The 23,807-nt window shown below is 45.7% G+C and overlaps 1 protein-coding gene across 1 annotated transcript in view; it reads right to left on the bottom strand.

The window, feature by feature from the left end:
• Window positions 1-371: 371 nt before the first annotated feature.
• Window positions 372-23,807, bottom strand: part of LOC121290594 (E3 ubiquitin/ISG15 ligase TRIM25-like) — a 47,705-nt gene continuing 24,269 nt past the window's right edge. Inside the window, exons 6-9 of the mRNA XM_041211210.1 lie at window positions 23,164-23,268; window positions 19,053-19,169; window positions 16,189-16,298; window positions 372-484 (exon numbers count right to left, since the gene is read on the bottom strand). Of these exons, the coding sequence (XP_041067144.1) occupies window positions 465-484; window positions 16,189-16,298; window positions 19,053-19,169; window positions 23,164-23,268 (352 nt within the window). The 3' untranslated portion in view covers window positions 372-464. The remainder of the gene's footprint in view (window positions 485-16,188; window positions 16,299-19,052; window positions 19,170-23,163; window positions 23,269-23,807) is intronic.

The following is a 23,807-nucleotide window of genomic DNA, read 5'->3' as shown; positions in this document are numbered from 1 at the left end:
AAATGTTAACCGTGTCTTTCTCTCCACAGATGCTGTCAGACCTGCTGAGTTTTTCCAGCATTTTTTGCTTTTGTTTCAGATTTCCAGCATGCACAGTATTTTGCCCTTCTCTTGTGACTTTACTGTGCCTGGTATCTGGTAATGCAGAGTGCCCAGGGTTGATCAGGAATCCCTATTATTAGCTTCAAGTAATTGATATATTAGGATTCCACTTGTGATCTTAGAATGATTATTGTGCAGCATTCCAGTCAGACATTAACTTATATTATAAACTAGGGGGTAGTCTTTTTTTTAAAGTAAGCCATGACAGGTGACAAAATAAGTAAAGCAGCTAGCACGATGTTTATAGAACTATAGATATCCCTTCCAGTGCAGAAAATAGTATTTTTAATCGGAATAATCATACGTTGGTTGCCTGACAAACACATTGTCATCTTCCGGGCAGCCTTACCACAGCTTGTGGTTTACTGATATGGATAGTTATCTGAAAGTGAATCAGAAACAAGAAAAATCAAAACAAAATCAAGTAAAGCTGTCAATTACACATACTTAAAGAGAAAGATGCTTCCAGTTTCCTTCTGAATAACCAGAATCCATTTGTTGCTTGACTGCAAATTTGAATTGTTTTAATAGTTTAAACATAAAATTAAGGGTTCCCCTCAAAAGCAGTGCCAGAGCCATTGGTTGTTTTGCAGGTCACTGCTGAGAGACCAACCCTATAAACCAGACACCATTTCAAGAGCTCTACTGTCGATCCTTTGCCCTTGAACCATTGACTTTTAACCTTTGGCCAAATGCCTCCATCACTAGTAGTGTGCGTGATTCGGCAAGTGGACAACACCAATTGCGCTGACAAGCACATGTACACACATTGCACATGTTTCAGCTAAACAAAATGTGACAGCCACCCACTGACTTATTCCTCAGGGAAATGTGTTGCCCAAACAGGGTCAAGCTGCCTGGTCTAGACGAGGGAAGTGAATGTACTATCACCGAGTTTGCGGCCGACGCAAAGATAGGTGGGAAAGCAAGTGATGAGGATGACACAAGGAGTCTATAGAGGGATGTAGACAGGTTAAGTGAGTGGGTTAAAACGTGGCAGATGGAATATAATGTGGGAAAATGTGAGGTTATGCACATTGGCAGTAAGAAGAGAGGAGCTGAATATTATTTAAGTGGAGGAAGACTGAAGAAAGCTGCAGCGCAGAGGGATTTAGGGGTCCTCGTGCGTGAATCCTAAAAAGCTAGCATACAAGTTCAGCAGGTAATAGGGAAGGCAAATGGGATGCTGGCCTTTATTTCAAAGAGAATGGAGTATAAAAATAGGCAAGTCTTGCTGAAACTATACAAGGCACAAATTAGACTGTGAAACTAGGTGGACTAGAATACTGTAAATAGTTTTGGTCCCCTTATCTAAGGAAAGATATACTAGCATTGGAGGCAGTCCAGAGAAGGTTCACTAGGTTGATCCTGGGACTGGAGGGGTTTTCTTATGAAGAGAGGTTGAGTAGGTTGGGCATATACTGTGTTGCTGTGGTCCACGTTAGGACAAATAACATAGGTAAGACTAGGAAAGAGGACCTGTTTGGGAATTATCAGGAACTAGGAACTAAATTAAAGAACAGGTCCTCAAGGGTTATAATCTCTGGATTACTACCTGAGCCACGTGCAAATTGGCATAGGGATGCAAGAATAAGGGAAATAAACACGTGGCTAAAGGACTGGTGTGGGAAAGAGGGGTTCCATTTCGTGGGGCACTGGCATCAGTATTGGAACAGGAGGGATCTGTACTGTTGGGACGGTCTCCACCTGAACCAATCTGAGACCAATGTTCTAGCGAAAAGGGTAAATAGGGAGGTCAACAGGACTTTAAACTAGAAAGTGGGGGGTGGAGGTAAGAGTAAAACTCCAAGAAGTATGACTAATGGGAAACAAAGCAGCAGGTTAGTGTTTGGGGAGATGGATTCAACTTCATGGAAAATTATGAATAAACTGAAAAGGAAGGAGAGCCCAGGAGAGGCTATTAAAGTCCCCACAACACAAAATAGGACAGAGTGTTTGGAAAGGGCTTGGAATCTAACGTCAAGCACATCAGATAAAGGAACGACAATGAGAAGGGGTACAGGAAATACAGAACTGAAGGTGTTGTATCTGAATGCACGCAGTATACGAAATAAGGTAAATGATCTTGTGCCGCAGATTGAAATTGGCAGGTATGATGTGGTGGGCATCACGGAGACATGGCTGCAAGGGGATTAGGACTGGGAGCTAAATATCCAAGGATATACATCCTATCGAAAAGATAGGCAGGTTGGCAGAGGGGGTGGGGTTGCTTTGTTAGTAAGAAATGAAATTAAATCGATAGCAAGAAATGATGAAGGGTCAGATGATGTAGAATCTGTGTGGGTAGAGTTGAGGAACCGCAAAGATCAAAAAACCATAATGGGAGTTATGTACAGGCTCCGAACAGTAGTCAGGATGTGGGGCACAAGATACACCAGGAGATAGAAAAGGTGTGTAAGAAAGGCAAGGTTACAGTGATCATGGGGGATTTCAATATGCAGGTAGACTAGGAAAATCAGGTTGGTAGTGGATCCCAAGAAAACGAATTTGTGGAATGTCTACGAGATGGCTTTTTGGAGCAGCTTGTGGTGGAGCCCACTAGGGAACAGGCAATTCTAGATTTAGTGATGTGTAATGAGGCAGATTTGACAAGGAAGTTAAAGGTGAAGGAACCCTTGGGAGGAAGTGACCATAATATGATAGAATTTACCCTGCAATTTGAGAGGATAAAGCTGGAATCAGATGTAACGGTATTACAGTTGAATAAAGGCAACTACAGAGGCCTGAGGGAGGAGCTGGCCAGAATTGACTGGGAGATGAGCCTAGCAGGAAAAACAGTGGAACAGCAATGGCAGGAGTTTCTGGGAGTAATTTGGGAGACACAGCAAAAATTCATCCCTAGGAAGAAGAAGCATACTAAAGGGAGGACGAGGCAACCATGGCTGACAAGGGAAGTCAGGGACAGCATAAAAGCTAAAGAGAAAGCATATAATGTGGCGAAGAGCAGTGGGAAACCAGGGGATTGGGAAGCCTACAAAGACCAACAGAGGACAACCAAAAAATAAATAAGGGAAAAGATTAAATACGAGGGTAAACTAGCCAGTAATATAAAAGAAGATTGCAAGAGTTTTTTTTAGATATATAAAGGGTAAGAGAGAGGGAAAAGTGGACATTAGGCCATTGGAAAATGATGCTGGAGAAGTAGCAGTAGGGAACAAAGAAATGGCAGAGCATCCCAGAGGACTGGAATATCGCTAATATAACCCCCCTGTTTAAGAAGGGAGTGAGGCAAAAGACAGGAAATAACAGGCTGATTAGCCTGGCCTCGGTCGTTGGTAAGATTTTAGAGTCTATTATTAAGACTGACTTTGCATCAGTCTTCACGGTGGAAGACACGAGTAACATCCCCAAAGTTCAAGAGAGTCGGGGCAGAGGTGAGTACGGTGGCCATTACCAAGAAGAAGGTGCTAGGAAAACTGAAAGGTCTGAAGGTGGATAAATCACCTGACCTGATGGATTACACCCCAGAGTTCTGAAGGAGATAGCTGAAGAGATAGTGGAGGCGTTACTGGTGATCTTTCAGGAATCACTGGAGTCATGGAAGGTCCCAGAAGACTGGAAAATCGCTAATGTAACCCCCCTGTTTAAGAAGGGAGTGAGGCAAAAGACGGGAAATTACAGGCCGATTAGCCTGAGGTCAGTCGTTGGTAAGATTTTAGAGTCCATTATTAAGGATGAGATTTCAGAAAACTTGGAAGTACATGGTAAAATCGGGCAAAGTCAGCATGGTTTCATCAAGGGGAGGTCATGCCTGACAAATCTGTTAGAATTCTTTGAGGAAGTAACGAGTCGGTTAGACAAAGGAGAGCCAATGGATGTTATCTACTTGGACTTCCAGAAGGCCTTTGACAAGGTGCCGCACAGGAGGCTGCTCAGTAAGATAAGAGCCCATGGTGTTAGAGGCAAGGTACTAGCATGGATAGAAGATTGGCTGTCTGGCAGGAGGCAGAGAGTGGGGATAAGGGGGTCCTTCTCAGGATGGTGGCCGGTGACTAGTGGAGTTCCGCAGGGGTCAGTGTTGGGACCACAACTTTTCACTTAATACATTAATGATCTAGATGATGGAACTGAGGGCATTCTGGCTAAGTTTGCAGATGATACAAAGATAGGTGGAGGGACAGGTAGTATTGAGGAGGCGGGGAGTCTGCAGAAGGATTTAAACAGATTAGGAGGATGGGCAAAGAAGTGACAGATGGAATACAACGTGGGGAAGTGTGAGGTTATGCACTTTGGTAGGAAGAATAGAGGCATAGACTATTTTCTAAATGGGGAGAGAATTCAGGAATCTGCAGTGCAAAGGGACTTGGGAGTCCTAGTCCAGGATTCTCTTAAGGTTAACTTGCAGGTTGAGTTGGTAGTTAGGAAGGCAAATGCAATGTTGGCATTTATTTCGAGAGGACTAGCTAGAATATAAAAGCAGGGATGTGCTGCTGAGGCTTTATAAGGCTCTGGTCAGACCACATTTAGAATATTGTGAGCAATTTTGGGCCCCATATCTCATGAAGGATGTGCTGGCCCTGGAGAGGGTCCAGAGGAGGTTCACGAGAATGATCCCAGGAATGAAAGGCTTAACATATGAGGAATGTTTGAGGACTCTGGGTCTATACTCGATGGAGGTTAGAAGGATGAGGGGGGATCTGATTGAAACTTACAGAATACTGAAAGGCCTGGATAGAGTGGATGTGGGGAAGATGTTTCCATTAGTAGGAGAGACTAGGACCCGAGGGCACAGCCTCAGAGTAAAGGGAAGACCTTTTAGAACAGAGATGAGGAGAAACTTCTTTAGCCAGAAAGTGGTGAATCTATGGAATACATTGCCACAGAAGGCTGTGGAGGTCAGGTCATCGAGTTTATTTAAGACAGAGATAGATAGGTTCTTGATTGGTAAGGGGATCAAAGATTATGGGGAGAAGGCGGGAGAATGGGGCTGAGAAACTTATCAGCCATGATTGAATGGCGAAGCAGACTCGATGGGCTGAATGGCCTAATTTCTGCTCCTATGACTTATGGTCTTATGATACTCATTGGAATTTAGAAGAATGAGAGGTGACCTTATTGAAACATATAAAATTCTTAAGGGGCTTGATTTGGTAGATGTTGAGAGGTTGTTTCCCCTTGTGGGAGAGTCTAGGACCAGAGGGCATAATCCCAGAGTAAGGAGCCGCCCATTTAAGACAGAGATGAGGAGGAATTTCTCCTCTCGGAAGGTAGTCAATCTGTGGAATTCATCAGCACAGAGGGCTGTAAAGGCTGGGTCATTAAATACATTCAAGGCTGAGATAGGCAGATTTTTAATCAGTAAGGGCGTCGAGGGTTATGGGGAAAAGGCAGGAAAGTGGAGTTGAGCATTTTCAAGTTAGCCATGAACTCAATGAATGGCAGAGGAGACAAAGGGCCGAATGGCCTACTTCTGCTCATATGTCTTATGGCCTTGTGGAGCAGGGAAAAAGTTTTTGTGTTCAGAAACCAAACAGGATAGTTTTAAGGGCTCAGTTTCTAATGTAGACTGGGTTCTTGGGATCCAGGGAAAGAACAAAAGTATTAGGAGCAGGCTTTTTGGCCTTTTGAACCTGTTCTGCCATTCAATAAGATCATGATTGTGGCCTCAACTCCACTTTCCTATCTGCCCCCATTACCTTTGACTCCCTTGTCAATCAAAATCCAACTCAGCCTTGAATATATGCAATGACTCAGCCTCCACAGCTGTCTGGGAAAGAGAATTCCACAGACCAAAAAAAATAAAAATAGCTGGAAAAACTCAGCAGGTCTGACAGCATCTGCGGAGAGGAAGACAGCTAACGTTTTGAGTCCTTATGACCCTTCATCAGAAGAGTCTTCAAACTGATGAAGGGTCATACGGACTTGAAACGTTAACTATGTTCCTCTCCGCGGATGCTGTCAGCCCTGCTGAGTTTTTCCAGCTATTTTTATTTTTGTTTCAGATTTCCAGCATCCACAGTATTTTGCTTTTATCCACAGACTAACAACCTTCTTTAAAAAAAAAATCTCCCCATCTCAATCTTAAATGAGAGACTCCTACTTTTTAAACTGTGCCCCCTAATTCAAGATTCTCCCACAGGAGGAATAATCTTGCTGGTAGGCATCCTATCAAGCCCCTTTAGGATCTTATCTGTTTCAATAAGATAACCTCTTATTCTTCTAAACTCCAATAGATACAGGCCCAAATTGCTCAACTTTCCCCTCATAAGATAAGCCCCCTCATCCCACAAATCAGTCAAGTGAGCCTTCTCTGAACTACTTCTAACGTAATTATGTCCTTTCTTAAATAAGGAGACCAAAACTGTACACAATACTCCAGAAGCGGTCTTACTAAGGCCCTGTACAGCTGTAGCAACACATCCCTACTCAATTCTCCTTGCATTCCATTTGCCTTCCTAACCACCAGAAAGGAGAACATAAAGTTGGAGACAAGTTTACAACAGGGCTCGGAAGGATAAGTTCCACTGCTTCTGTTTCATTTTTATTAGAGGCGACTAGACAATTTGGTGGTCTATTAAAAGGGTCAGATAAAGGATTCTCTGGGAACCTGTGCCAACAGCACTGTTGTTACCTTTGGGGAATGGGGCTCATTATAGGTTGCCTTGCTGATGGTAAATATATCCAGAAAACTGAACGGAAATGGAGCATTATCGATGAACACTAGAAGGTTCCACTCGGCATGGTGAGGAGTGTTTGAGCTCAGCCAGAGAGCTGGGAAAAATTTTTGGAGTGCCTTTTAATACTACATGTGTGCCTAAAGCATAGCATAATTTTATCATTGATGTGCCATTTTCCTGTTAGTTAATATTTGAATCATGACAATTTTAGTTTGTTACAGTAAATGTTTTAAAAAGTGAAACCTTGCCCTTTGGTTATTTCCATTGGACTATTTGGGGAATAAAAAGTTATCAACCTCTATGGGGATCCTAACATCTGTTTTCAACACATTATGACCCACATATACAAAATAATCAGTGAGGACAAAACTAGCACACAAACTCCACTTCAGAAATGGCATACCTGATGCCACTGTTCCACTTCCCGGGACTGAAATGTTATAGAAAAATAATGCGGCAAAATAATTATCTGCTCCATCAGTTGACTGGCACCTGTACAGGTATGTCTGAACCAAAGCTGCTTTCTTTTATTTGTACATGGAGTGTGGGCCTCGCTGGCTAGGCCAGCATTTATTGCCCATCCCTAATTGCCCTTGTTCAGAGGGGCTTTAAGAGCCAGTCATATTGCTGTGGGTCTGGAGGCACATGTAGGCCAGACCAGGTAAGGATGGTGGATTTCCTTCCCTGCTCCAATAAAAGCAATGTGGGTGTTATGCATAACAGAACATTTTTGGATTTAGGCATTTTTCAACAACCTTTCTCAGTGAAGTTAGTTCATGATAGCATCAGCTTGCTCCTGCAAGCTGTGTAACAAAGAAGATTTGTGCTGTTCCTTCTCACAGGTAGATCAATAACCCACAGTATTGGCCAAAAGGCATGGCTGACTCTGGCAGAGCAAGTCAACTCTGGAAGCAACGTACTCAACACAGGAACTGCTCGACAGACTCAATCTAATTTTCCTTCTGTAATTCTGCTGTTCACAGGATAAAATGATTATGGAGTTGTTAACTTGCAAGTCATCTCCATTAGTGTACAAGAGGTAGCAAAGACACCGGTTTAAAATTGATAAGTTTACAGTGTGACCAGAGATTAGAAGGACTTCTTCCCTCTGAGCACTAGATACATGAAATAATTTTCCTGAACGATTTATCTTCATCATGAAAACGCTGGGTAAATATCTAATTATGAAAGGAGGTGAAGAGGGGCACGGCCAGAGTGGGTATTCGGAATTTGGTGCAAAGCAGGAATTGAACTGGTAAGTTTTTCTCTTTAATTTCTCTTTACTTTTTGTAAGTTCAATAGTCTAGTTAAAAGGTTGGTAAGGTAGCTGACTCAGCTGACTGTGTGACAGTTAACTGTCAATCACCTGAAGCCTGATTAGGGACTGAATAGGGGTTAATTGCTATTTGAAGCATAACTAGTGGTGAGTCAACTCAGCTCTATTTAAGAAAGGGACAATCTGGAGGCACACTACAGTGTACTTGCACAGGAACAGGAGAGGTGGCACATCCTGAGTGGGGCACAGCCAGAGTGGGTATTCGGAATTTGGTGCAAAGCAGGAATTCCGTGCTTGGGGACGAGGTGCTCTTTGAATTTTTTCCTTACTATCCAACTTCTTAAATTTCAGAGCTTGCTGCAGGAGGAGAGGCTACAAGGAAAAGGAATCACTGGTAAGTAGTGAGTAAGGTATTTACTACTTTAATCACTTATAGTTTAAGGTCCTTTTGTGGTTTACAGTTTGTATATTCTACAGTAACAAGGATCAGGAAAGAAGGGTCCTAGGGTAATTGACTTAAAAGGTTTAATTTAAAGGGATAAGTCATGGCAGGAGAGTTCAAAGCCATGGTGTGCTCAACATGGGAAGCCGGGGACATTTCCAGTGACCCGGGACCAGCATGTGTGCAGGAAGTGTGTCCAGCTGCAGCTCCTGGAAGCTTGGGTTTCAGAGCTGAAACGGCGGCTGAAGACACTGGAACGTCCGTGAGTCTCAGAGCATCGTGGATAGCACGTTTGGAGAGGTGGTCACAACACAGATGAAGGGACTTGAGGAAGGAAGGGAATGGGAGACCACCAGGCAGTCCAAGAGAAACAGGCAGGTGGTTCAGGGGTCCCTTGGGGTCCCGCTCGCAAATTGGTTTTCCATTTTGGAAGCTGATGATGGTGCTGCTTCCACATTCTGGCACCACAAGCAGCCTGTCTGTACAGGTAGGGAGGAAGACCAATAGTAATATGGGATTCTACAGTCAGGGGAACAGATAGGTGCTACTGTGGCTGTCAACGTGACACCAGGATGGAATGTTGCCTCCCTGGTGCCAGAGTCCGGGATGTCACTGAACGGCTGCAGGGCATCCTGAAGGGGGAGGGTGATAAGGTAGAGGTCATGGCACATGTTGGTGCCAATGACATAGGTAGAAAGAGGGATGAGGTCTTGCATCAGGAATTCAGGGAATTAGGAAGTAGACTAAAAAGCAAGACCTCTCGGGTTGTAATCTCTGGATTACTCCCAGTGCCATGTGCTAGCGAGCTCAGAAATAGGAGAATAGCGCAGATGAATAGTTGGCTTAAAAGTTGGTGCAGGACGGAGGGTTTTAGACTCCTGAATCGCTGGGACCGTTTCTGGGGAAGGTGGGACCTGTACAAGCGGGACGGTCTACATCTGAACCACAGCGGGACTAAGATCCTTGCTGGAGGGTTTGCTAGTGCTGTTGGGAGGAGTTTAAATTAATTTGGCAGGGGGAGGGGACACGGAATGGCAGCAGAATAGGGACACATCATAATACAGTAAAACAATCAAGTCAGAGGGAGTACAGCTTCAAGGGAGTAAGGCAAGGCTGGATGGCCTCTATTTTAATGCCAGGAGTATTACAGGTAAAACGGATGAGTTATGGGTGAGGATTGACACATGGAATTGTAATATAGTAGCCATCACTGAGATGTGGTTTAGGGAAGGGCAAGATTGGTAACCGGGATATAGAATCTTCAGGGAGACGGGGAGGGGGTAAAAGAGGAGGAGGCGTTACTTGATTAATTAAGGAGTCAGTTACTGCAGTGAGGAGAGATGATATCTTGGGGGGGCATCAAATGAAGCTTTATGGGTAGAGCTTAGGAATAAAGGGCAGCCACATTGTTAGGTGTTTATTAAAGACCCCCAGATAGTCAGTGGGAAATTGAAGAGAAAATATGTGCACAATTTGCAGAGGTGTGTAAAAACAATAGCAACAGGGTAATTACATTAGGTGATTTCAACTTTCCCAACATTAATTGGGATAGACATAGTGTTAAGGGCTTGGATGGAGTGGATTTCTTGAAATGTGTACAGGAGAACTTTTTAGGTCAATATATAGAGGGTCCAACAAGGGATAGCGCAGTGCTGGAGCTAATTATGGGGAATGAAGCCGGACAGGTGGCTGAGGTGGTGGTGGGTGAGCATTTTAGCGATAGCGACCACAACGTGGTACAGTTTAAGTTTGTTATGGACAAAGAAATCGATAAGTTACAAAAAAATGTTTTGGATTGGGGGAGAGTGGATTTTAGTAAAATAAGGCAGGATCTGGCCAAGGTCGACTGGGAACAGTTAATTGTGGGGAAATCTACAGAGGAACAGTGAGGGGTATTCAAAAAGGAAATGGGGAGGGTACAGGCTCAACATGTTCCCTCTAGGGTGATAGGAAGGAGAAACAAGCCCAGAGAACCATGGATGACCAGAGATATTCAGGTTACGATGAGAAGGAAAAGAGAGTCTTTTACCAGGTACAAGGGAAGCAAATCAGCAGAGGGATTAGTGGAGTAGAGACAGTACAGGGTGGAGCTCAGGAAAGCAATTAGCAGAGCAAAGAGGGGATATGAGAAAGATCTGGCAGGTAAAAGTAGGGAAAATCCCAAGATATTCTATAAGTATATCAATGGGAAGAGGATAACCAGGGAAGGAGTAGTATCCATGATTGGAGCCAGAGGACATCGGTAGAGTGTTGAATAAATACTTCAAATCAGTCTTCACCCAAGAAAATGAGGATGAAGGTATCGAACTCGGGGAGAGAGACTGTGAGGTTCTTAAACAAATTTATATAGGGAGTGACAAGTTATTGGAGGTGCTGGCAGGCTTAAAAGTGGACAAATCTCCAGGTCCAGATGATTTGTGTCCCAGACTGCTGAGGGAGGTAAGGGAGGAGATTGCAGGGGCTCTGACTCAAATTTTTAATTCCTCTCTGGCCACAGAGGAGGTGCCAGAGGACTGGAGAATGGTTAATGTGGTTCCGCTATACATGAAGGGTTGTAGAGATAAGCCAGGGAACTACAGGCCAGTGAGTCTCACTTCAGTGGTAGGGAAACTATTGGAGAAAGTTCTGAAGGAGAGTATCTATCTCCACTTGGAGAGGCAAGCTTTGATCAAGGATAGTCAGCATGGCTTTGTCAGACGGAAGTCATGCCTAAGAGGTTTGATTGAGTTTTTTGAAGAGGTGACCAGTTGATGTAGTTTATATGGATTTCAGCAAAGCCTTTGACAAGATCCCACATGGGAGACTTATAAAGAAGACACATGGGATACAGGGTAATTTGATAAGGTGGATTCAAAATTGGCTTAGTTGTAGGAGACAGAAGGTGATGACAGAAGGATGCTTTAGTGACTGGAAGCCAGTGTCCAGTGGCATACCACAGGGATCTGTTCTCAGTCCCCTATTATTTGTCATTTATATAAACGACATAGATGACTATGTGGGGGGTAGGATTAGTAAGTTTGCGGATAACACAAAGATTGGCCGGGTGGTTAACAGTGAGTTTGAGTGTCTTGGGCTACAGGAAAATATAGACAGGATGGTCAAATGGACAGATAAGTGGCAGATGGAACTTAACACTTTGGAAGGAATAATTTGACAAGGAAGCATTCAATGAACGGCATGGCACTAGAAAGTTCTGAGGAACAAAGGGACCTTGGCGTGTGTGTCCATTGGTCTCTGAAGGCAGAGGGGCACGTTAGTGGGGTGGTGAAAAATGCATATGGGACACTTGCCTTTATCAATCGAGGCATAGATTACAAAAGTAGGAAGGTCATGTTGGAGTTGTATAGAACCTTAGTGAGGCCACAGCTGGAGTCTGTGTGCATTTCTGGTCACCACATTATAGGGAGGATGTGATTGCACTGGAGGGGGTGCAGAGGATATTCACCAGGACGTTGTCGGGATGAAACATTTAAGTTATGAAGAGAGGTTGGATAGATTTGGGTTGTTTTCGTTTGGAGCAGAGAAGACTGAGGGGCGACCTGATCGAGGTGTACAAGATTATGAGGGGCATGGACAGGGTGGATAGGGAGCAGCTGTTTCCTTTAGTTGAAGGGTCAGTCACAAGGGGACATAAGTTTAAGGTGAGGGGCAGGATGTTTAGGGGGGATGTGAGGAAAACTTTTTTACTCAGAGATCTGGAATGCGCTGCCTGGGAGGGTGGTGGAGGTGGGTTGCCTCACATCCTTGAAAAAGTACCTGGATGAGCACTTGGCACATCATAACATTCAAGGCTATGGGCCAAGTGCTGATAAATGGGATTAGGTAGGTAGGTCAGGTGTTTCTCACGTGTCGGTGCAGACTCGATGGGCTGAAGGGCCTCTTCTGCAGTGTGTGATTCTGTGAAAGCTTAGAAACAAGTAGACCAAACCCTCCATGGAACACAATGGCCGGGATTTTCTTGCCCGCCGGCGTCGGGGGTGCTCGGTGGGGTGAGCGGACAACGTGACGCGATGGGTTTCGAGACGGCGTGAAACTAGTTCGCGATCTTCCGCTCAGCCCGCTGATGGTGTGCTGTGTTTCCCGCCATCAGATGTCAGGAACCTCATCATAAAACATCAGCATTTCATCATCAGGCCTGCAAACTGGAAATCGCTCCACCCCCACCACCACTGGATCATCCATCCATGTCGTCAGGAAAGCACGTGTAGAAGATGTCTTGACAAGTGTGACGTGCAGAAGTCAGGACTTACCCAGCAGGGCGTTGCTTACATCGCGGACATTTGAGGAGCAGAAGATGCCGGAGCTCGACAGCAACGACACACGGGAGGAATGTCCACGGCATGCTGGGTTGATTCGCAAGGACATGGCTCTGCTACGAAGCAGCCCACGGAAGTTAGATAGTCACCGTTGATGCTCACAGTTGGTGATGGTCAAGGGGGTGGGAAAGGAAGGGCTAGGATTGGCTGGAAAAGGAAGAGGTGTCGACGGAGGGGTGAGGTTCTGGGGTTGGGGGAAGGAATGAAGGTAGCGGGGGGAGGTGAGGGGGGTGCGGATGAAGGTGTCAGGGGGGAAGGTTGGGAGGAGGGTGAACAGGGGGAGTTGGGGGTAACAGGGGAGAACACCGCAGCTGGGGAGATAGGCGTTTGGAGGGTAGAAGGTACAAGGGAAGGTATGCGGAGAGGGGAGGGTGTACGGGTGGTGGGGGGGAAGGGGTGTGGAGAGGGGAGGGTGTACGGGTGGTGGGGGGGGAAGGGGTGTGGAGAGGGGAGGGTGTACGGGTGGTGGGGGGGAAGGGGTGCAGAGAGGGGAGGGTGTCCAGGGGGAGGAAGGGCAATGGAGAGGGGAGGGTGTAAGGGTTGAGGAAGAAGTAAGAGTGGAGGAAGGAGTGAGGCTGGAGGAAGGAGTGAGGCTGGAGGAAGGAGTGAGGCTGGAGGAAGGAGTGAGGCTGGAGGAAGGAGTGAGGCTGGAGGAAGGAGTGGGGCTGGAGGAAGGAGTGGGGCTGGAGGAAGGAGTGAGGCTGGAGGAAGGAGTGAGGCTGGAGGAAGGAGTGAGGCTGGAGGAAGGAGTGAGGCTGGAGGAAGGAGTGAGGCTGGAGGAAGGAGTGAGGCTGGAGGAAGGAGTGAGGCTGGAGGAAGGAGTGAGGCTGGAGGAAGGAGTGAGGCTGGAGGAAGAGGTAAGGCTGGAGGGACTAAGGGTGGCTGAAGAGGTAAGGATGGTGGAAAGAGTCAGGAAGGGGGAGGGACTAATTGGGGATGGAGAGTCTGGGGGGAGTGGGACGACGGGGGATGGGGGAGAAGGGGTTCCAGTGGGAAAGGGTTGTGGAAGGTGGGGATGTACAGGTGAACGTGCACGGGAGGTGTTGGATGGTCCATGTGTGCCTCCTGGGGTGTGAACTGAGGGTGGGCATGATATGGAAGAAGGGTGAGAATGACCAAGGGTAGAATGAGGTGGGAGGGTGAGGGTTTGACAGTCGCGATAGAAGGGATGACGAAGGTGGTTAGTGGGGACTTGGAGGCAGACATGGACTCTGGTGATAGGAAAGAGGCCGGGGAGGTGAATGTGGATGGGGGTGGGATTTTCAGGAAGGAAGGGAACCTCACATTCACCTGGACATCCCCAAAGGAAAAGGGTTGTGGCTGGTAGATCACAGAGGGGAGGTGGAAGGTGATACCAGGCAGATCAACCGAGATGGGGGAAAGGAAACTAGTGACTGGGGGAGGGTAAAGGACCAGGGAGCGAAAGTAAAACTGAATTAGCACCGTACTGTCCAAATCGAAAGTGAAACGACAGTCGTGGTGGGCGAGGTCAGGTGCTGCATGGGAGTGTGATCAGTGGGTAGACGGAGATGCAGGTCAGCTCAGATGGACAACTGAAAGCGAACCCCAGCAGGCAGCATTCAAAATGCTCAGGAAATTGAGGTGTGAAATGTGAAGGATCCGCATGCGTGAGAGAGTGCTTGCACGAGGCTCCGAAAGGCCCTGCCACTCACACACTTCTCCCTTCCAGAATCACTTGTGGGTCGGCTGCTCCCTCTGCAGTGATGGGTCTTCAAGGCTGCTTATTTCCACCTCTTCACTGGAGGAGGTGTCCTCTTGGCCGCAGATGAGGACGTGAATGGAGCTGAGGGACTGGCTGGCTGAGAGTGCTGGTACCTTGGCAGAGCTCCCTGTGAGCCAAAGTAGAGGTAAGTAGTGCACGGCAGCAGAGTCAAAAGCAGGAGAGAGAGGCACTCGCAGTTGTGTTGAGGGAGGGATGATGTGGGGAAGGATCCTCAGGTGGGTGTTCGCTGCCAACCTCACCGTCAACACAGGCACGATCCACATCCTCACCAGTCAGTGCAATGGCACGCTCCTCAAAGTGAGTGAGGGGCCTAATGTGGGCCACTCCAACCCTGGTCTGGGACCTCTCCTTGTTGAGGTGAGCCAGCTTCTCCTGCATGAAAACAGATGGAGAGGGTGAGAGCAGGACGCATGGCACTGAGGGGAATGTTTGTGTGGTGAGCGGCGCCATGGACAGGATGAGGATGCGAGTTCAAGAGGATATGAGCCTGATGGAGAGGTGAGGGTGTGTGTGAGAGTTAGTGGTGTTGTATCTTGAGGTGTGAGATCCCTGTGGACGTGTGATGGGTTTGTGCGTGTGTGAGTTGAGAGCGATGAAAAGACTGGCTTACCCTGGCAGAACGGATGAGACCATTCATCCTGTAGCAGCACTGGGTGGCTGTCCTCTTTTGCAGGGCGTTGGCACTGACCGCCGCTTCCCAAGCCTGGTTGGTCACGCCACTGCCAATCCTGCAGCCAGCGCAGGGGTAGAGGACAACGCGCCGGGCCTCCATGGCATCCAAAAGGCGTTCCAATGATGCGTCACTGGACCTGGGGTTTGCAGTCTTTTTGCCTTTCATGGACATCTCCCCTGCAGCAGTCATGGGCTGAGGTGTGTGGACTTTATATATGGTGCCCAGTGTGACGAAGCGGCGAGGTGATGGGAGGCAGGCTCCGATTTGCCCGCCCGCCATTGAAACGCCGTGTTTCCTGGGAACATATAAAATGTCATTTTCCCCGCCCGCTATCGCACATGGTGTAAATATGGGACGATTCCGCCCAATGGGTATTATGTTTTTGTGGCAGAGGTGGTGCAAGAGTCTGCAGAGAGCAGCAGACAACAGCTCAAGATTGGAGATGTCGGAGCGATGGGTATGCTGGCTATTTTCATAAAACTTGAGATCCGGGAATACTTTCTCTCATGTGATTAAATGGGTGGGATGAAATTCATGACAGTGTAGATTTTATAGGATTTGTCAAGCTCTAGGTTGAAAGGCTAAATGGGCTGATTTATAGGTGTCACTGGCAAGGCCAGCATTTATCGCCCATCCTTAATTGCCCTTGTGAATGTGGTAGTGAGTTTCCACTAGACCTGCTGCACTCCTTCCGGTGAGGGCACCCCCACAGTGCTGCCAGGTAAGGAGACCCATGATTTTGACCAAGTAATGAAGAAGGAACAGCAATCTATTTCCAAGCCAGGATGGTGCGCGTAATAGGGGAGAAGTTAGACATGATGGTGTTCCCATGTGCTTGCTGCCCTTGTCCTTCTATGTGGTAGAGGTTCTGGGTTTGAGAGATAACATTTAAGAATTGTTGGCAAGATGCTGCAGTGCATCTTGTAGATGGTGCACACTGTAGTCACATAGTGCCGATGGTGCAGCAAATGAACTTTAAAATAATGAACTCTCTTACTTAGAATTTTCAACATGTCTGACTGGTACACCTGAGATCGTTGCACCTGCTGCCTGATAAGCTGATGGATACTGTGCAGTTTCAGGGTGAAATTCTGAGTGACAGTAGCTCTGTAATGAAAGAGGAAACAAATCTTTTGTTAGTGGGGACATTTCAAATCAGAAACCTAAAGAGTAATGAGTAATAACTGCAGCAACTAAGGTCGGAATTTTTCCGTTGGCGAGTTGGGGGCAGGGTCCGCTCGCCAATGCGAACATGGCGCGGGATAACATCAGGAGGAATCCCCGATGTCATCCCATCCCAGTTACATATTCAGGAAGGCGGGCAGTCAGCAAAATCAGCTGTACACCCGCCAACCTGTCAATGGCCAATTGAGGCCATTGACAGGATAATTAAAATAATTAAAGGCTCTGCCCGTCCAATCTTAAGGCTGGCGGGCAGGCCAGGAGCCCCGGCGGGCTTCTGATAATACATGAAACCTCATCCACTGGCGGGGTGAGGTTTCATGTCCGTTTAAAAAATCTTTAGTAAAGTTTTTGTCATATTTATTAACATGTCCCATCTCATGTGACATTGTCACATGCGGGGGACATGTTAATAACGTTTTCATTATTCAATTTTTGAGGTTTATGAAACTTTCAATAATCTCCCTGAGACAGGACTTTGCCTCAGGGAGAAGTTCACTCTTTCACGTGCATGGGTTTTAACAAGGGGCCTCATTAGCTGAATAGCTCAACCCAAAACTACCCTGCCACATAACCAGAGCTTGTGCTGTTTGAATTCCTTTAATTATATCTTCAGTTGAGGTTTAACCTCTAAAGAGAATTGGACTCCAGACTAGCAACCTGCCTTTGACCTCCATCTCTCTCCAAATCTGATTTCCAGAAAGAACCTTGTTTTTTGCCTCCAGAGTGAACTAATTTCTAGGATACAGGAATACTTTGCTGCATCTTCAACCTGCAGCCAAGTTCCTAAGACCAAGACCACGAATTCTGCCAGATAAAGCCACCTAAAAGAACCTTCTTTGGACATTAACTTACTGGACTCTGGACTCACATGAAGCCATAATTCTTATTTTTAGCAAAATCTCTGCTCTGAACCCCTTTCTTTCCCCTATCCCACTTTTATTGCATGAATGCAAAAAGGGGCGGGTGTTGCAAAATCCCTTTCCCGCATTTTGTGTGTTGTGTGTAAAATAAACCAGCCTTCTTATTTTGCCTTTTCTCCAGATTGCTGTGGGGTTATTAATAGAGGATTGGATCACTCCAAAGCGAAGGGTTGGGAAACATATGCCACTACTTATAAAAGGGGGAAATCAAAAAAACAAAAACACCTTTCTGTTTACAGACGGGTAGTGAATGGAGAAATCCGTGCTGCTTGAAATTAAATTCCCTCTTGTCTGTAACGCCTACAATTATTTTAAACATATGGCTCCTGGTTATTGATCTCTCTATTAAAAGAAATAAGTCCTTCCTAGCTAATATATCTAGGTCCTTCAAACTTTCATGAACTTAAATTAATTTTTTTAGATTAGCTTAGTTCAAATTTTCTGAAATGTTGGCGTCATGAAGAGATTAATGTCTATAACGTTATTGGAAATTATTTTTTTAAATAGAATTTAGTGGTGTCTGTATCCAAAAAATAAAAATATTCTTAACATGTCCCCCTCATGTGACGATGTCACACGAGATGAGCCATGTTAATAAAAACAACATAAACTTTATTACACTTCTTAAAAACGGGCATGAAGCCTCATCCCACCAGTGGATGAGGTTTCATGTTTTTTCAGAAGCCCGCTGGGGCTCCTGGTCTGCCCGCCAACCTTAAGGTTGGAGGGGCAGGGTCTTTAATGATCTTAATGATCCTGTCAATGGCTTTAATTGGCTATTGACAGGTCAGCGGGTGCGCAGCCGATTTCGCTGTCGGCCCGCCTTCCTAAAAATTTAAAGGGACCGGGATGACGTCGGGGGTTCCTCCCGACGTCGTTCCACATCATTTTCCCGTCGGCGAGCGGGCCCTGCCCCCAAATCGCTGACGGGAAAATTCTGGCCTATCTGTGTGTATGTCTGTGTGTGGCTTAACTGGAATAAAACCAGCTAGTCTAGGGGCTTTGATGTAGAGAAAGAAGTAGGTTTGAAATGGTAATTAGATAAACATGGGCGTCAAGGGGGCAATTTGCATTTTTAAATAAACCACTCAAAAGAATGGGTGAAATCTTGCATCTAGCTAGAAGATGCCAAGCAATGTGTTTATTGTTTTCATCTTACTAATAAAATTGGTGGAATGAAAGGATATAACTGTTAGAAGATGTAATGTTAAAAGCCTAGTGATACAACGAAAAATGTACATTCAAATGAAAAGCTGGGTACAAATAGAAAGGAGTTTGTGTCTGTAAGGCAGGGGCATTTAAGATCTAACCAGCCTGTACACCTCCAACTGTGTCTGCAAGGATCCTCATTTTGAATTCATAAGATCAAATATCCTTTACCTGGGGTCTTTTAAAATCTATGGTTGCCTTAGCGGAGATTTAACTGGGAGTGGCTAATTTAGGAATGTGTTTAAAAAATATTATAGTAGGAATTTGTAGCCATGTGTATCTATTTAATTTGTTGTTTGATTAGTAAATGCTTAATTTAGATTTATATCAAAAACCTCTTGAGACTTGGTGGTCTTATTACTACTGGATTCAAAGCCTGCATCTCGAAACATACAAATTGCAAAAATGAATTATGACAGTTGTTTCAAGTTTCCCTCTGGGATTTGAACAACTCGGCCTTTACCATCGGATGTGTCATAATATTTGTTGATATTTCTTAGCATTGCCAATGGGGACTCAGACAATATAGGTTGTCAGCCATCTGTACCTAGAGGCTGGCTGGAACTGTGCATAATTCTTGTACCCGGCTTTATTTAATATAAATGGTGCAGTGGTAGGATTGTTCTTTGGTGCCATGGTTGCTTGGGTACATTGGTCCACCATTCTAAAATGAAAGAAATAATGAAAATTCTTATTTAGAGCAAAGAAATAATAAAATTTGGAATAATGGTTCAGCAATTAATTGAGTAAACTATAGCAACGTTTAATAAAATGTTATAGAGAAAATAGAAAAAATCTGTTATGCAATGGAACTAAGTAAAACGTTAAAATTGTCATTTTCAAAATGAATTGCAACTGAGTACTGTTCATCTGTGTGCAAATTAGAATGAACAAATAATAAATGGCATAAAATATTAAAAAGTAAATGTTGATCACAATGTTCAAAATTATATAAAATATATAATAATTAAATGAATTGATATTTCCAAATTTAAAAAATAACAAAGGCCAATAAGGTAGTGAAAGTTCACTCATTTCATTCCTTATAATGAACTTCAGCAGTTTACTCACCATCTACTAAACACATCGTAGTATTCTTTCATGGCATGTGGGCGTTGCTGGCTAGGCCAACATTTATTGCCTAATCAGCCTATCATGCCCTAACCTATATCATTCCCCATGTATGAATATTGCCGTACCCTCTTGCCTTTTGGCACAAATCCATGTTACTAAAGACATCTGATAATTGCATTAGTGCTTCAGATATCAGCTCTCTGGCCTCCTTTAGTATTCTGGGATGTAAACAACCTAGAAAAAGGTTTCTACTTCTTTTAAATTTTCAAAAAAAAGCTTCCTTTTGAACATTTCTCCTTAGTAATGGCTCTATCATATCTTTTCAGTACCCTCTGTAAAAACCTTTTTTTTTTTATTATTGATTTGTTCACGGGATGTGGGCATCACTGGCTAGGCCAGCATTTACCGTCCATCCCTAATTACCCTTGAGAAAAGGGGGTGGTGAGTCACCTTCTTGAACCGCTGCTGTCCATGTGATTTAGATCCACACACTGTGCTGTTAGGGAGGGAATTAGACTTTTGCAATGTTAAGTATCTTGCCAGGCCATTTCAGAGGGCAGTTAAGAGTCAACCACATTGCTGTGGGTCCGGAGTCACAAACAGATCAGACAAGGACAGCAGATTTGCTTCTCTAAAGGAGGTTGGTAAACCAGGGCCGACCCAATATCGTGTGAAATTGCGCGAGAAAATGTTGGGCGCGCATTCTCGATGCTATCATGGCCGTTGTGCCATATTACAGTCAGGGAGCGTATGTGGGAGTCGGTTGTAGGTCCTTTTCTGACAATTATTTACATTTTCTGTGTTTTCTGGGGGACTCTTTGGTTTACAAGCTTTTTTAGAGGTTTTCTGCCAAGCGCATCTTTCAGGGCACTATCCTATGTCATCTGTACTGCAGCAAATGGGGATTGTCTACTCCGCTGGAGGGACCTCCTCCTTTGAGGAAAGAGGACTAGAAGGGAGAGGAGGGCTGGTGTCCGCAGGCACCGTCCCAGAGACCAACCTTTGGAAAGAGAGGCTTAGCCAAATGGAGTGCAGGGCCAGCGGGTAGTGCAAGACGGAAGGGTCCGCAGAAGATGTCATTATCCTGCGGCCAGAATCTACAGGTAGGTGCTGAAGTCACTGCCAGCGTGTGAGCTTGCAGGTCTGAACAGTGCCCCAGAAACCGTGGGCTGCATTTTCCCCCCGGCAGGCGCGTAGGGTCACGCTTCCAATCGGTGCCCCTGATCAGAGGCGCGGCACCATTTTATGTGGGCGAGCCAAATAAGGCCCACCCAGTGAGACATCCACACAGAAGCGCTATGCACTCCCTATGCGGGTGGGGGGAATCCCAAAATCAAAAGTGTGCTCTTTCACGCACGTGCACAAAAGAGCGCACTTGTCTCCCTGAGGCTAAGTGCAGCCTCAGGGAGATCGGCTGCACGTTTTTTTTTAAAAAAGTCAAAAATAGAAAATTAAAATTTCCCATACATGTCCAATGTCACATGAGTTGGGACATGTCCATAATTTTTACAAAAATCTTCAGTAATATTTTTTAAAGCCTACATGAAACCTCATCCCGCTGGTGGATGAGGTTTCATGCTTTTTTCTAGTTCCCGCCAGGGATCCTGGCCTGCCCGCCAACCTTTAGATTGGACAGACAGGTCCTTTAATTACTTAATTGATCCTGTCAATGGCCTCAATTGGCCATTGACAGGTCGGCGGGCGCACAGCTGATTTTGCTGCACCCCCGCCTTCCTGAAAGTTTAAATCGGGTGCGGTGACATTGGGAGTCACTGCGCATATTTTACGCATTGGCGAGCGGGCCCCGCCCCCACTCGCCGACTGGTAAAATTCTGCCCCCTGATTCTGTTCCTGGAGCTGCCTCTCCATAACAGTCAACACTCCCTCAAAGGAGCAGGCTGTCCGCTCGGAGCTCCAGGTTCAACGCAGTGCTCGTGCTCAGCATGGGCTCCTCCATGACAGAGACCATGGCACACAAATCCTCAGGGATTTCCACCAGATCCTCCTGTGCATCCCGCTGGACATCCAGCAACTGCTACCTGATGGATGACTCCAGAGGCTCTTCATTTTGCCTCGGACTCAGCATGGCCCTGGTCTCCAGCAGAACTCTGACTGCCGGTGTCCTGGACACTCTCTACTTCACACCACTGAGCGCCATGAAGAATGGCCGCCCTCCGAGATATCTATACACAGTTCCATGCCAAGTCAGTACTCACTCTTGCAGAGTGCAAGAGATCATTGAACCACTTTCGGCACTGGATCCATCTGTGGTGCACAGCAGCATGTCCAATCACCTGGACAGCCACCTCTGTCCAGACCTCCTTTCTCTGGAGTGGAGTGGCCTCCCCTTGCCATCCTGTGGCATGTGTATGTCACGGTGGGTACTCAACTGCCTCCACTCGAGTGTAGAGGCACTCGTCAGAGAACCGGCGGGCAGAGTGCCCACCAGCACCTGCCCTCCCGCCTGGCGTGTCCAGCAGGTGCTGAGGCCATCACTCTTGCCAAGCTTGTGCACAGCTCCCTCAGGCTCCTCCCCAGCTCCCGGCAGCCTTCAGGGAGCTGCTACCTGTGCCCTTTTCAATGCTGCCTCCGCCCGCCACGCTCCCACCACACTGGCAGCGCTGAGCCAATGTCCTGGCGCGTTTCACGCTCACCGGCTTTTAATTGGCAATTAATTATATTTCCAAGTCAGGATGGTGAGCGGCTTGGGGGGAGACTTCCAGATGGTGGTGTTCCCATCTATCTGCTGCCCTTGTCCTTCTAGATGGTAGTGGTCTTGGGTTTGGAAGGTGCTGCCTAAGGAGCATTGGTGAGTTTCTGCAGTGCCTCTTGTAGATGGTACACGCTGCTGCTACTGTGCGTTGGTGGTGGAAGGAGTGAGTGTTTGTGGAAGGGGTGTCAATCAAGTAAGCTGCTTTGTCCTGGGTTGTGTCAAGCTTCTTGAGTGTTGTGGGAGCTGCACTCATCCAGGCAATGTGGAGAGTATTCCATCATACTCCTGACTTGTGCCTTGTAGATGTTGGATAGGCCTTGGGGAGTCAGGAGGTCTGTCACTCGCTGCAGGATTCCCAGCCTCTGACCTGCTTTTGTAGCCCCAGTGTTTATTTGGCTAGTCCAGTTCAGTTTCTGGTCAATGGTAACCCCAGGATTGTTGATTGAGGCCTGTGCTGGTCCAGAAAGAGCTGTGGAGTCTAATCCCACTTGACAGCTCTTGATCTGTAGCCCTATAGGTTATGACACTTCAAATATATATCCAAGTGTCTTTTAATATACCTGCAATGAGAGTTTCTGACTCACCAGTCTAACAGGCAGTGAGTCCCAGACTGCCCCCACCCTCCAGGTATGAATGTTTCCCCTGAAATCCCCTCTAACCTTTCAGCCAATTACTTTAAACCAATGCCCCTGGTCATTGGCCTCTGTGCTAAGGAAATAGGTCCTTCCTATCTACTCCATCTAGGTCACATAATTTTATGCACTTCAATTAATTTTTAAAGATTTCATTTTTAATTTTCTGAAATGCTACTTAATACTCTTCAGCAATGTTTATAGTGATTCTGAATAATTAGGTTGTCAGTCATATGTACCTGGCCTGGGGCTGTATACAGAAATCTGACAGTGTTGCTTTCCAATGATGTTGAAAGACATTGCTCTCTGCTGAAATGTACTGGGACACTGTAGTATTCAAAGCTCTAAAATGATAGAAACAATGAAAATTGTTATTTTGAATAAAGAATGAATGAATACTTGTTAAATCGTTATTTCAATTTATTGAGTAAAATGTAGAAATGTCTAATTAATGAAATATTAAATAGAAAGATACAGGAATTATCTGTTATACACTGAGACAAAGTAAAATATTAAAACGATCATGGTCAAAATAAATTACAACCGACTATTCTTCAATATGTGTGTAAATCAAAGGAACAGATTTAACAACAACTTGTATTTATATAGTGCCGTTAGCATAATAAAACAATCCCAAGGCGCTTCACAGAGCCATTATAACGCCAAGCCATATAAGGAGAGATTAGGGCAAATAACCAAAAACTTGGCCGAAGAGGTTTACTTGAAGTAGTATCTTAAAGCGGTGAGGAAGAGTAGTTTAGGGCCAAGGCAGTGAAAGCACAGTCACTAATGTTGGAGCAACTGAAATCAGGGATGCTCAAGAGGCCTCAATTAGGGGAGCACTAATAGGTCGGAGGGTTGGCAGGGTGGAGGTGATTATAGA

Source organism: Carcharodon carcharias, chromosome 18, assembly GCF_017639515.1.
Source record: "Carcharodon carcharias isolate sCarCar2 chromosome 18, sCarCar2.pri, whole genome shotgun sequence".
In the NCBI taxonomy this organism is placed as follows: domain Eukaryota; kingdom Metazoa; phylum Chordata; class Chondrichthyes; order Lamniformes; family Lamnidae; genus Carcharodon; species Carcharodon carcharias.
This window is presented reverse-complemented; position numbering and strand designations above follow the sequence as displayed.